Source organism: Rhinopithecus bieti, unplaced genomic scaffold, assembly GCF_001698545.2.
Source record: "Rhinopithecus bieti isolate Rb0 unplaced genomic scaffold, ASM169854v2 scaffold_18282, whole genome shotgun sequence".
Classification (NCBI taxonomy): domain Eukaryota; kingdom Metazoa; phylum Chordata; class Mammalia; order Primates; family Cercopithecidae; genus Rhinopithecus; species Rhinopithecus bieti.
Window position 1 is genome coordinate 27,500 of NW_016809121.1, and position 14,642 is coordinate 42,141.

Below are 14,642 nucleotides of genomic sequence, written 5' to 3' on the forward strand. Positions count from 1 at the left end.
GAGAATTAGAGTCAGATAAATACATAACATTTAGGATGCAAGTGGAAAACATTGTACCTGTTGATCCTTTTGTTCCACGATATTGGAAGACATTTGATGGAATATTACTAAGTCAAACGAATGATGCACCAGCAGCTTAGAAAAAGATGCTGACAATTTGAGGATTGCTAAGATTGTCTGAAATCCCTAAAAGTATAAGAAAAAAATAATAAAATAAGCAATTACAGGCAAAAAGAATAAACAGTATAAAGCAGAGAGTTTGTATATGAAACAGTACCTAGGATGTTCATTTAACTATAGATATACTGGGTTGGTGCTTGAAAGTATTTATCCTGTAAATAAATACTCCCTCTCTCTCTCATGACTAAGAAATATAGCAGGCACAAAAAATAAAATGCTAGTTAACCATCCAGTAGCAAAGCAGAAAAAAGAACTAATCCCTTCAAATTTGGTTTTCAAAGATGCTTGTCTAAAGCCATAGTTGTAGGATGAAACCCAGATATTAAACAGGATTAAAACAGTTGGATCAGCAGAGCTACACATCCAAATAGGAAAATAGAGTAAAAATTTTTATTATAATATGAACAGTAGGTTCTCTAGAGAGCCTAGCATATCCCCCAACTTTCTGTGCTGTCTTCTGAAAAGTTTACCTCAAAAAGGCTAGTGTGGACTCTTAGGTTTCATTTATGTTGAGTGTAATACAGAAGCACTGAGGGCACTCTGAGGATTACATTATAACAATAAGTTATTTATAAAGAACACCATTACTTTTTTAGAACCACCTTAAGCACATCCCCAGAGTCTGTCCTCTTCACCCATGTGATGTTTTTAATGAAAGATTGGGATTTGACTTTAGTATTATTTAGCTTGGGTAAACCCAAAGATCATCTTAACTTTTTAACATTTTATTACCTCTAAAATTATATATTAATAAAATTGGCCAGGCACCATGGCTCACACCTGTAATCCCAGCGCTCTGGGATTTCTGGAACCCAGGAATTTGAGACCAGCCTGCACAACATGGCAAAATCTTGTCTCTATGAAAAATATTTAAAAATTAGCTGTGCGTGCACCTGTAGCTACTCAGGAGAATGAGATGGATCACTTGAGCCCACCCAGGAGGGTGGGCCCAGGAGGCAGAGGTTGCAGTGAACCGAGATTGTGCCACTGCACTCTAGCCTGGGCTACAGAGACCCCATCTCAAAAAAAATTTAAATTAAGTTAAATCATCTAAATATTAAAATTATTACTTCAAACTCTTATGATGCTGAGTTTCTACAAATACTAATATTTGATAAGCAAAGTAGCCTTAATTTATGTATGTCTGAGGGACAGGTGGTCTACATGCCTCCAGAGCCAGAGGTCCCTGAAAACGAGTGAATGCTGCAGCAGAGCAGGTCATGCAAATGTGCAGAAAGCACATCAATCGAATTAAAAACTTTTAAACACTGAACTGAAGGCTGGGTGCAGTGGCTCATGCCTGTAATCCCAACACTTTGGGAGGCCGAGGTGGGCGAACCACTTCAGGTCAGGAGTTTGAGACTAGCCTGGTCAACATGGCAAAACCCCTCTCAGCTAAAAATGCAAGCATCAGCCGAGCATGGTGGTGCACACTTGTAGTCCTAGCTACTAGAGAGGCTGAGGCAGGAGAATCGCTTGAACCCAGGAGGCAGATGGTGCTATGCACTGAGATTGTACCACTGCACTACAGCCTGGGCAACAGAGTGAGACCCTGTCTCAAAAAATAAAACAAAACACTGAACTGGACAAATAAAATATGTTGGCAGTACAGATTTAGTTCATAACCTCTACTGTAGAGATTCTAAAATTTATGCCTAGATGAATTAATCCAGAGTGACTGAGAGTTCCATACCTGCATAAAATCCTTTCCTTTCCCTAATATTACGTTTAATCAATCCTATCTTGGTCTAATCAGCCTATCCTGAAGCACATTATGAAAAGCAGTTATAAAACACATTGTTGTTATTAATGTAAGAATTTTGTATGTTCTTAACTTCATAATTTTTTAAAACACTTTACATACATTCTCTCACTTACTGATGGTGTCTGTGCAAAGATTAGGGACCAGGTATTTTTATTTCTGGTCAATGCTGCCAGTTACAAAAAATTATTTCCTGAGTCGGCTGGGCACCTTGGCTCACGCCTGTAATCCCAGCACTTTGGGAGGCTGAGCAGGACAGACTGCTTGAGACCGGGGAGTTTGAGACCAGCCTGGGAAATATGGTGAAACCCCATCTCTACAAAAAATACAAAAGTTAGCCAGGAATGGGAGTGCATGCCTGTAGTCCAAGCTACTCAGGAGGCTGAGGCACAAGAATCACTTGAGCTCAGGAGGCAGAGGTTGTAGTGAGCTGAAATCTCCCACTGCACTCCAGCCTGGGTGACAGAGTGAGACCCTGTCTCCAAAAAAAAAAATTCCTTAGTGTAGTTTATGAAAGTTGCAAACTCCACAACCAAGACAGAAACTCTTGAAGAAAAACTATTTGTTTTGCTACAATTTAAAAGAAAATTATTTCTTAATCTCCCCTGAACTCACTCTAGGCCAATATCTTGAATTCCTTACAAAGATAGTTATTATATATCATGTTTTAAATTTTGCTTAATGAAAAATGTTAAAAACATTTTTTCACTGCAAGGAAAAAAATCAACAAGTCAAATTACTAGAGGTAAGCAACCTACAATAAAACCCAGAGAGTGACAAACTTTGGAATATTTATAAATTCTATTTATCTAAAATCTAAGTGAATAAATTCAGCTAGCTGGGATTTCTTAGCACAGTCTCTGAACTTTTATGGGCAAGATAAATGGTGAATAAACATGCTGACTTTAGATATTTAATAATGAAACACTGGATCTTTAGAGATTCAATCCAATTTTCTTTGCTTGTATAATTAAAATAACTACAAAATGATAAATGGTTTTCCATTAACTAGAATACCCCATTCACGCAAAGTGGGAATTACACAAACTGCTCCAAAAGTGAAATTTGCACAAGTTCCCAAATTCTTTCCAAGATAATGCACATACTTCAGTCTGTACTTCAGCAACATCCTTAAATCGGTATAAGCTGGAAGCCAGAATTTTTGCCAGCAGATGTCCAGTTCCTATGCATAAATTCTTCTTTGTAATCAAGCATCCTATAAGACTTAAACCCAGACACTGAATTTCTAGGAGAAAAAAAAAAAAAAAAGAATTGTTTTAAATCTCAAAACTGAAGAAAAATATTTACAGACATCCAGTCGCCAGCTAATGGCCTACAAAAATCTATTCTAAATCCAGAATTCAAATTGTACTGACCTTGGTCATCTGGATACATCTGCAGTGTGTGAAGCACTGAATCCATAGCACCTTCCAGGGATAACACCTCTAATGCATCAGTAAAATGTGCAATAGAAGAAATTACTTTTAATCCACATTTCTGAATCCCAGGATTTCCAATGAACTAAAATCAAAAGAATACTTGCTCTTAAAAATGAGATCTTAATACTTACCTTAGTTAAGACCAGTTATAGACTGATGAAATATAAATCAATTAATCCAAACACAAATTAGTATCCTTGATTTTGTTTTCTATAATATTAATTACGTTTATGCATTATGAAGAATAAGAGTTAGCATTTTTACAATTAATGAGAGCTTGCTCTGTGCCAGGCATTGTAATAAATACTTTGTAGGCATTTTCTTTTCATAATCTCATGAAATCCATACTGATATCATTCCCATTAGAAGAATTCACTGAGGATTAGAATTGTTGAGAACTATTCTCAAAGTCCACACTAACTTAATAGTTAGTAAAATGTAATGACCAGTAAAATGCAATGCTGCCTCTCAACAAAGAAAATATTGATAATTACTCTTTACTGCAAGTTCTTTGCATGCCTTATTTCATTTGTCTCCTCGACAGCTTCATGTAATAGGTTTGCCAAACTTTACAGATGCAGAAACAAGAGCTCAAGTCACAGAACTAATACGCACTGGGCCTGGGACTTGAATATAAATGTTTCCACCTTAAAAGCCCAGGATCTTAATTACGACATCATCCAACCTCTTTAATCTGAATTTCCTCCAGATGCTTTGACATTATAAAGGCATTTTAATACAGGTCACTTCTTTGTCCAGACCATCCTACTCATCAACCAAGAAGAAAATGCAACATACATCTAACTCTTATTCTGGTCATCTCTGCCTTTTCACACACAAGCAATACGCTCCAAACATCTACCTTGGTGTGAATGCTCAACTCATAGCTTTTCTTTCAAAAATTATAATGCCATCCTTCCCAGGAATTTTGCTTTCATTTAGATGATGTTTTGCAGACACTTGTTTCATGGTACCTCCACTCCAAAGACGTGATGGCCTCCACCACAGATAATCCAAAGAGCTGAAATAGCTTCAAGCCGGATGTCTTTGACCGAAATCTTCTGCCTTCCAAGCTTCCTCATTTCTGTACTCTCAGTGAACAGATTTCTATCCCTTTCTCAGTCTAGTCCCCTAATGCCTCTCAATTATGTTTATTCATCATCTTCTTTACAGAGGCTGAGAAGTATCAGTTTCTCACCCTGTGTCCATCTACTTCACACTTTAATTGCTCAGCTTGGACATCATTTCATGTATAATCTTAATAAGACATTGTCTCCTGTGACGTTTTTGTTTCCTGTCACTGTTTCCATAAGCACATCAGCTTGGAGGCCAATTAAATTTGGGTTTAAATTCTGCGAATCTGAGAACCATTAAATAAATCTGAGAACCATTAAATGAATGAAGTAACAATTACTCAGACAATGACTACTAAGAAGTGGTAAGTAAAAAGTGAAACTTCTATTCAAGAAATATAAAGAAATTCAGAGTCGTGCGAAGTGAAATTGGAAGGCTGGTTTGCTGTGTGTCTCAGCTCCCTCATCTCTAAAACAATTCTCCTAATGCAGGCTGTGATGAGGAGGAGATGAGATGGCTCTGTCCATGGAACAGACCTGGAGAGAGCAATCATCACAGGTCAGGCCTGAAGCTAAGCGCTGTCCTCAGAGATGAAAAACTTCAGAGTTAATGAGAGATTTTCCCTTAATCGGTCCTCTCTTTCCTCAAGTTACCACTTTTCCTTTATTTCTAAACTTATTAATAGAAAAGTCGACTCCCACTACCTCCACATTCGCCTTACCCTTTAATTTCCTATAATCAGACTTCTTTCCTAGCCATTCTGAACATAAACCAAAGAAAAAAGTCCAATAACAACTTAATTGATGCTTTTCATCCCTTAATTTCCATGACACAGTACTCCCCTAATTATTCGCAATCTTTAAAACCATTCCTTTACCCATCTTCTTTACAATCTCTTCTTTCACCTCCAAACCTTGCCCAAAGTTCTTTCTATCTTCTATTCATGGGTGGGATTTCATACACTAAGATGACTTCAAGTCACAATAACAATAGCAATGACCACAATGACAATGCCAAAACCTATGTAGCACTCGCTCTGTGTCAGACATTCTTTTAAGTACTTCATATGTATTCACCTTCTTAATCCTCCCAAAACCTTTGTGATGTAGACACACTATTGTTGTCCTGATGTACGGATGAAAAAAATTGTGACACAGAGACATGTGAGCACACAAGTCAAAGCACAAGTTTAAACTCTCTAAAGTTCTAAGCCCAAATTTATTTTTGCTTGACACCAGTATCTTAAATTCAAATATTCAAGGCCAAAACTTAGTATCTTCTACAAAACAAAGTCAGATTGTCATTCTGAACTTTCTGTTTGATTAATAGGACCAATATTCCTGTTTGACAGGCAAGGCCAGCTTCACAGGTGTGTATTTATACAATCATATACGGCTTCATGCTCAGAGAGCACTTGCTTCAATGCTCCGTCGTCACCCTTGTAAAATCCTTAATAATTTTCAAACAAGGAGAGTGCATTTCCATTTTATTACACAATTACATATCCACTTCTGCTCCCAAGCTCAAAGCGTATCATAAGCTTCTTTTTATGTTAAAATTATATCAAATTGATATTTATAAAGCACCTACCTTTGTCCTTAATAGCTCTACATCTAATGAGTTTCTACTCATTTACTGGTCCTTTTACCTGGAACTCCCCTAGGCTCTAACCATTTCAGTCCAGGTCAATGATTACTAATGACTTGTAACAGATAATCTCTGATTTGTCTATGCAAAAAGAGAATTCAGAGTATCACATGATAACATGTGATGGTGCATTAATAAACTCATAATTTTAAATATGAGCATTTGATTTTTAATAGCTAAGTAAATGTTTAAAAATTAATATTTATATATACATATATGTATTATATAGGTATGACTATCATGATATTTACAAACCTACAATAGAATTTCCTTCAGTTATCTAATGCTCCATCTTGCAATAGTAACGTATTGCACTGGTGCTCAAATAGGGATTAAAATCAATTTACTAGTGTCTACTTAGAAGGTGTTTTTCAAGTGAAACTCTGGAGATGCCAACAGAAGGATGGCAGCATCCTACCACCTATGCTTTATTACTCTCCAAGTTTTTTTCAGAGAATCCATAAATATTGAAATGGTTTCTCTAATGAGTGAGCTTGCCAGCTCAACGGAAAAATACTCACGCTGGCCTCTTTCCTAGCTACTAGGTAAGTAGATTAGCCAAAGAAAGGAAAACAGACTCACGTTCCCAGATAATTTGTGTTTTGTTTTCTCCCTTTCTCCTTTTTTTCTTATAAATCCCATCTCTGATTTTGATAAATAAGCTAAATGTTTGGAATCATCTCCCTTGTCTATAAGTAAGTGGCATGGTGATAGTGTCTCTGGATTAGTCTTTGAAAAATTAAAAGACTAAGGCAAAAGAGATCCAACATCATATGACTGATAGCCTCAAAGAAGAGAGCTAAAATAATGAAAGAAAAAAATACAGATATTTAGGCTGGTCATGGTGGCTCATCACACTTGTAATCTCAGCACTTCGGGAGGTCGAGGCAGATTGCTTGAGTCAAGGAGTTTGAGACCAGCCTGGGCAACATAGTGAGACCCTGTCTCCATTTTGTATTAAAATAATAATAAGTAAGTATATCCAGTTCTACTTCCAAACTCAAAATGCACCACAGGTTTATCTTCATGCCAAAATTATATCGAATTGATATTTATAAAGCATCTAACTGTATACTTAATATCTTTACCATGTATATGTATATGTATATGAAATATACATGTATATAAAGATGCAACTCAATAAAACTTTCCAGGAAAAAAAGTTGAATGTATAGCTAGAATGAGAATACCATATCCCAGGACTAACATTGAGATATATCCTACTAAAGTGGATGGATTTCAAGAGAAAAAATTCTTTCAGCGCCAGGCAAAGAATCCAAGCATTTAACAGTAAGAAACAAATGAAGCTGGTCTCAGACTTCTCCACTAAAACATTCAGTACTAGAACACAGTGAAATGCCTACAAACACTTCAGGGGAAAAAAAAACACAATATTTCATAACCAACATAACTTTTTTTAAGAGTGCAAAATTTATAAAGGCAAAAACAGCAACAATGAAATATAAACATTAGATATTCAAGGAATTAAACTTTTCTAAAGAAATTCAGACAACTAAAAGATGAATGGAAAAACAATAACAAAAGGACTTGAGATGAAGACTGATTCCAAATAACTGTAGGAATAAGATAAACACAAACTTAGAAAGCATAATTAGAAAGCTGCATATAAATATTATCTACTCTGCCAATGTGGAGTTAGTTTATTGAAAGAAAGTAGGTGGGAAAACAGGAGATATCAGAAGTGCAAATACTCTCATCTTATATAGCCAGGGGTCAAAAGATACTTTTAAATCTAACAGTAATAACATTAACATTTATTGAGTGCGTACTATGTGTCAATCATTATACTGACACTTTTGCATGAATTATCTTATAAAATCTTCAACGACTCTAACTGAAAAATCAGTTATTATCTCCATGTTATACATAATAAAACCAAGACATTAAGTACTTGTCCAGGGTGCATAGTCTGTAGGTAGTAGTGTCAGACTTAAATTCAGATATCTTAATTCCAGAAACCACAAACTTAGCTATTAGAAAATTTTACATAGCTAAAGCTATAAAAGCGAACATATAATTTGCTACAATTGGGTGATAAAAGTGAGGGAGAGGACATAAAGCAGTGGAAATATATTAATTTCAGCCAAAAGGGTGCATAGGTGTCAACACACAGGAAGAAAAAAACGAATACCTGGGGAATACATTCATACACATAGAAAATTGAAGATTTTTCCAAAGCAGTACATTAGGAATCTCACCTCATTGTTTTTTAACATTTACGTAGGATGATATAATTTGGAAATGGTATAATTTATCTGATTAGTCTCTATTGATGGGTACTGCATTGCCAGGAACGATTAAATTAAGCTGCAGTAACAATTCTCAAAATTTTATGGGGTGCAAAAATAATAAGCTCCATTATTGCTCATGCTACATATGTGTTGCAGGTCAGGAGGGGATTCTGCTTGTTGTAGTCCCTCAGGGACCTCCACTGACAGAGCAACTACTATCTCAAACACTGCAGTGCTCCCTCCATTTACAACTCCCTGACCAAACTTAGTCACATGCTTCAACCTAACTACTAAATCCTACGCCAGAATCACCAGAAGGTGGAAAACTAAAAATATTTGGCAAACAGCATGAATGATTACCATGTAAGCTTTTAGTTTGTTGCCACATTTTCAATTACAAATCATGCCACAGTGAACATTCATGTCTAATAATCTTTCTGTACATGAGCAAGTATATCTACATTAAAAATTCTTAGAATGAAATTGCTGATCAGAAAATATGGCATTTTAATTTTGATAGATATTACCAAATTTCTCTCCAACAAGCTGTTTCGTTATCATTTACATTAATAACAATTATAGTTGAAACTTTTAATGTGTACATATACCAATTTCATTATAGATTATAATCTCATCCATCTGTAATTTGTTTTGGCAAAAGGAGTAAGATATTCAGCTTCTTTTGCTTTTTCCAAATGGCTGAAGAGTTAGTTCTTCCAACACAAGTAACTGAGTAATCTATTTTCTTCCCAGCAGTCGAGGAATATCATAACATTACAAATTTTTATTTAAGTCTATTTCCTGAGCCACCCTTATGTGGCACTGATCTGTCTCCTCTAGTGCCAGTATCACACCATTATAATTACTAAAATTATATAATACATTTGATTATCTTTGGTAGTTAGGCCATATGAATTAACACTCTTGTTTAAAATTCTCCTGATTACTCATATGTATTAATTTTTTCATGCAAATTTTACACTAGCTTACTTAGTTCCAGAAAATACTATTGTTATTTTTACTAAGGGTTCATAAACATAGATCAATTTTCATTTTTAAAAATTTAGTCCTTTTATCAAAATAGAAGATGTATCTTTTCATATATTCAGCTACTCCTCTCTACCCCTAAGCTTCGTAGTTTTCTGTATATTCATCCTGTAAACCTTTTATAAATTTTACTTATATGCAATTTGTTGTTATTGTTATTGGTGTTGCTTTTGCAGATGAGCTTTTTTGACTACTGAAATAAATATATTCAATATTTAAGCTGAGTATATTTTGCTTCAAGGTTTTTGTGAAGCTCGCAAGTTCTCTGATTTGTGCCCATTTCATCTGAAGATTTGTTTTACTTTACTGGATTTCCTCACTGAAGAGAACAGGAGTGTCACCACATATAAAACACAGATGCAGCCAAAATGTGTAGAGTCTATTTTCTGCTTTTTTCTCTGGAAACAATAATGGACAAATATATTTCTCTGGAACAGGTGACAAAGTCTTCATCTGTGGAAAAGCTAAAAGGATCAGGCATAAATGGAACATCGCTGTTCTAGACAGAGATTTTAACTTCAGCTTGAATTTTATTGCATTTTTATGTATCCAAACATGGATTCGCTTTCATAAATACTCTTCTTAGTCTCTGCTTTATAATCAGAGTTGAATCTCAAGTTCTACCTTATTTGGAACTCTGCTCTCCAAGTTTAGATGTATTAAAATGTAATTCATTTTATCGTATCTGCAATATTTGGACCTAAAACCTCTGATGCTTTGTAATTACTATTCAGAGTAAGACATGCAATCACAGAATTTTGAAGCTACAGTAATCACTCTCATCTCTTACAGCCATTTTTCTCAACCATGGTGAAGGATTAGGGGAATTACACTGGAGAGGTTTTTGAAATAAAATATTGTTACTTGTGTTTCTCCATGACCTTAACTCCCCACCTCTAACGATAATCAGTGCTGAGTGAAAGGCTGTGTGTCATTACTGAAGTACTGGCATGGGGGTAAAAGCAGTGTTCAACCATTTCTTCTCTGATGGAACAAAGTGATTTTCTCCACATCACAGCACTTACCTGCTCTCTTGGCTCCCGACTGCTGAGGTTACATCTCACTTAGGCTTCTCTAATAACTTTAGAGAATGTGGGCTAACTGGAACCAGTTATATATATGGCTTTTTTGGTACCTCTTCCACTTTTCACCAACACTCACCATGAATAAAATTAACTGTTCCCTCCTCTATGTACTTAGCCTATGTTCACAATGCTGGTATCCCTCCTAAGTGCTCGTGTAGAACAACTGATTTTATGCACAGTTGTTACTCCTCTCACAATGAGGCAAGATAGGTATTAAAAGGAAGTAACCATGTCTTCAGGACGCGGCAACTGTGGCAATCTTACTGTCAACATAATAAGTTTCAGCATTCGCATTGTAGTCCAGCTCATTCAAGCAAAGCTATCTCCAGTAGGGAATTGCCCCTGTAGGGAGCATGCACATTTTGATTTTCCCTGTCCTCAGACTGACCCTTTGCTCATTGTAATAGTAAAACACACACCGCTGGATGGAGATTTCAGAGAGTTATGAGACATGGGATATATGAACAAGCATGTACAGCTACTGCACATGTGCACCCAGAGGACAACCTAGACTATGCTTACTAGTAACACCTCTTCCCATCTGCTTATGAAAAGTCATGTATGACTCCCACAAATGGAGTCTTCCTAGTGTCAGTCTATGCAGTCTCCTCCTTACTAGAAAGCCCGCCCTGAATTCTGTCAGGGTAAAAGTGTCTATTCCTCACTTAACCTGCAAAATATTCTTTCTTTTGCAATAAATTACTCGATGCTGCATCTCCTCTGCCGTGTGTCTCTTGTTTACAGAAAAGCACCGAGGTTTCACAACAGACATCAATAACCGGATTACGAGATTCAGGAGAGAAGGGTACAAAGCATTTTTATTTATCTTCTAAATGCCTAACAGCTTCCCTCCATATACTTATTTTCAACAAATATTTCTCAAGTTAAATTTAACCCATTACAACATAAATTCTTGCCATACGCAAGGATTGTATTAAAGTTTGAGTATAAATGACTCAAACATATTATAGGCAGTGAGTAACATTATAAAGTTCAATTTAAAATGAATTTTTAAGGGAGATCTCTTTGGAAGCTACTTTAATTAATTTATGACATTTATCAAAGTGTATCAAATCACATGGAATCATTTCCATTAATTACTTTAAATAGGCTCCTCCTTTTATAAAAACGTTCACACTAATCATGTCTTTATTCTTAACATCTTTAATAAAGAACCAATGCATCTTATGCAAAATTTCCAAAACTTAATTCCACCAATACTTTTGCATTACACAATTTAAATGTAATTCCCTTTTCTCTTTTCATATTCAGTATGATTTATTGATACTTTAATTATAATGTAGGAACATAGATATATAAATGCTAAAAAATGGAAACAATGTATACCAAATCATTTCAGAGGTTATCTCTTAGGAGAGCAATGAAAAGGAGCACAAGGAATCAAAGAAGACTTTACTGTTTTTGTTTGTTTGTTTCTGTTTTTGTTTTGGTTTTGAGACGAAGTCTCACTCTGTCGCCCAAGCTGGAGTGCAGTGGCGCCATCTCAGCTCACAGCAACCTCTGCCTCCTGGGTTCAAGCGATTCTCCTGCTTCAGCCTCCCGAGTAGCTGGGATTACAGGCACGCGTCACCATGCCCAGTTAATTTTTGTATTTTTAGTAGGGACAGGGTTTCACCATGTTGGCCAGGTTGGTCTTGAACTCCTGACCTCATGATCCACCCACCTCGGCCTCGCCATAGTGCTAGCATTACAGACCTGAGCCACCGTGCCCAGCCGAAGACTTTACTTTTAACCCTGGTATGTCTTCATGGGCTAAACCATATACCATGAGACCAGAAAAGAAAGATAAGTAGCCGGAGAGGACAGACAGAGAAAACAGCAGCCATAGTACTCAGCATGACTCATGAGGTCTAGCTGCATATCTGGCTCTTTGGTTCTCTTTTTGGTTGAGCCAACTAGAGTGGATTTATATTACTGGCAATCAAAAGAATCTTGCCTACATTTGCAACTGATAATACACTTAGCTGGACTTAGCTTAGTACGTATCTTTTCACTTCCCACATCTTATGTCTCTAACCACATGACTTCCTACAATCATAGTAAACGGAGAATAGAAAACTTCGACTGAAAAAGCCCCCTAGTTCTCCAAATTTAATACTTTAGTTAACAGTGGAAAGAAAGAAAACTTATATGCAACATACCCTGTTCAAAGCTGCTAGGACCAGTTTGTGAATATCATTCTTGAAACACTGTTTTTTAACCATATTTAGCTTACGATGAGATTCTGTATCCTCCCTGGATTCTTCTGGCATGCCTAAATGCACAGATAAATAAATAAATAAAGACTTTTCTTATAAACATTTGAGTTGAACAGACTGTTACTTTCTAGAAATTGTCATAATTAATCGTACAATATATGTGTTGTACTTTTTTCTAGTACATGTTTCCTTATCAAAGAAATAACCAGAAATTTTAAGGAATCTATAAAGATAGTTCATCACTGAATATAAAATAAATATAATGTGTAAGAATGCTTACTGAATTTGAAGTAGCAAAAAATTGTGATGGTAAAGCAATTTTCTGTGGCAAGCCATCACTTTTTTGTGTGAGTAGGCTGTGCTTTAAGATGCTGGAAGATTTGTATGCAACAATGGACAACTTGAGAAAAGTTCAAAGTTATTTGGACTACAACATAAAAAGGTCAGAAATGAAAAGTAGGCAAAAAAGAGTAGCTAGAATAATCGTGGCAAAAAAATAAGATTTGAGTTTCAGTATTAAAGTGGTAGAGAACATGTCGTTTTTTAGAAGTCCTGTAAAGGCTATAGAATAGCATTGTTATTTTTAAAAAATCATATTCCTTATTAAGTTACACTATAGCTGAACTATGCTAAAACACTACAAGTCAAAATGTGGTAATATAACATATAAGTAAAATATTATGAATGAATAATGTTTTCCAAACCTAAGATTATAGACATAACTGTTAACAAACAATCATTTATAATCTTCCACTTTAATAATCTACATTAATACAAACTATAAGCTGGCTACAGCAGGCTTTTCATTTATTTAAGAAGAATTTGAATTCCAATTACATGCCAAGGATTTTGTTAAATGCTGGGAATACTATGGTAAAGAAGGCAGCCTTGATAACCACCCTCCTCTAACTTTCAGTCCTTATTTTAAAATATATTCAAAGAGGTTCTGACATTCACTGCAGTCGTGTGGTCTGGGGCAAGTCCCTTAAACTCTCTGTGTATCATTTCCAATGACCAAGACCACACTAACTTCTGAGGCTGCCTATTATGCCTTAAGAAAATGTGACCACTAAAACTGGCCTGTTTGAGTAGTAAAAACATCATGCTACATGTAATGGGTCTTACTAAACATGTTCCTTATATTAAGACCAAATGAACATTCCTGTACATTTCTTCTCCAGTCTTTGTTCTATCACTTGAGATCCTACTATTCAAATGGATATAATCTCCTTTCTACATAACAGTCCTTTAAGTTGTGCAGATTGTACATTTTTTTGAGAGCAGTGTCCATAACCTCATCATCTCCCCAGACCTTAAGGATTCTAGACATAGTGCTTTAAATACAACAGTTGTTCAGGACAAATTTGTTGCACAAACATTTATTTTAAAATGCCTACTGTGGAGCCAGCCTGCATACGCTGAAAATCTGGTGCTGTTATATCAGGCCTGACCTTAAAAATCTCTACAATTCTATGCCTCAGTTTTGTCGTCCATACAATACCAAAATAACAATAATAATAATAATAATAATATCTGCCTCATGGAGTGTTGTGAGAATTGAAAGAGTTAATATACTTAAAACACTTCAAACAATGACTAATACTTTTTAAGTTCTCCATGTTCGTTTAGTATTATTACTGTTACTGGTTGTAAGTGAGTAGATTTTAACAGAGTTTCATATTCCCTTGAGTCATCTCTTCTTCAAATAAAACAATCTCAGTTCCCTTTATTGCTCTTTTTGATGTGCTTTTATCTCCCTAATCACTCTTCTGTATACTTCCCTATTCGCCTATATCCCTTCTTAAAGAATTTCACATTATTTCCTCTAAAACTAGCAGTAACTCAAGAAACAACAAGTCAAATGATATTTTATTGAAGTAACTGGGTCTTTATTATTATTTTTTTTTTTTTTTTTTTTTTTTTTTTTTTTTTTTTGG

At 35.5% G+C, this 14,642-nt stretch overlaps 1 protein-coding gene across 1 annotated transcript in view; it reads right to left on the reverse strand.

The window, feature by feature from the left end:
- LOC108539701 (leucine-rich repeat serine/threonine-protein kinase 2-like) overlaps positions 1 to 14,642 on the reverse strand; it is a 73,379-nt gene that overhangs the window by 18,718 nt on the left and 40,019 nt on the right. The window contains exons 14-17 of the mRNA XM_017888587.1: positions 12,649 to 12,761; positions 3,319 to 3,463; positions 3,049 to 3,188; positions 58 to 186 (exon numbers count right to left, since the gene is read on the reverse strand). Of these exons, the coding sequence (XP_017744076.1) occupies positions 58 to 186; positions 3,049 to 3,188; positions 3,319 to 3,463; positions 12,649 to 12,761 (527 nt within the window). The remainder of the gene's footprint in view (positions 1 to 57; positions 187 to 3,048; positions 3,189 to 3,318; positions 3,464 to 12,648; positions 12,762 to 14,642) is intronic.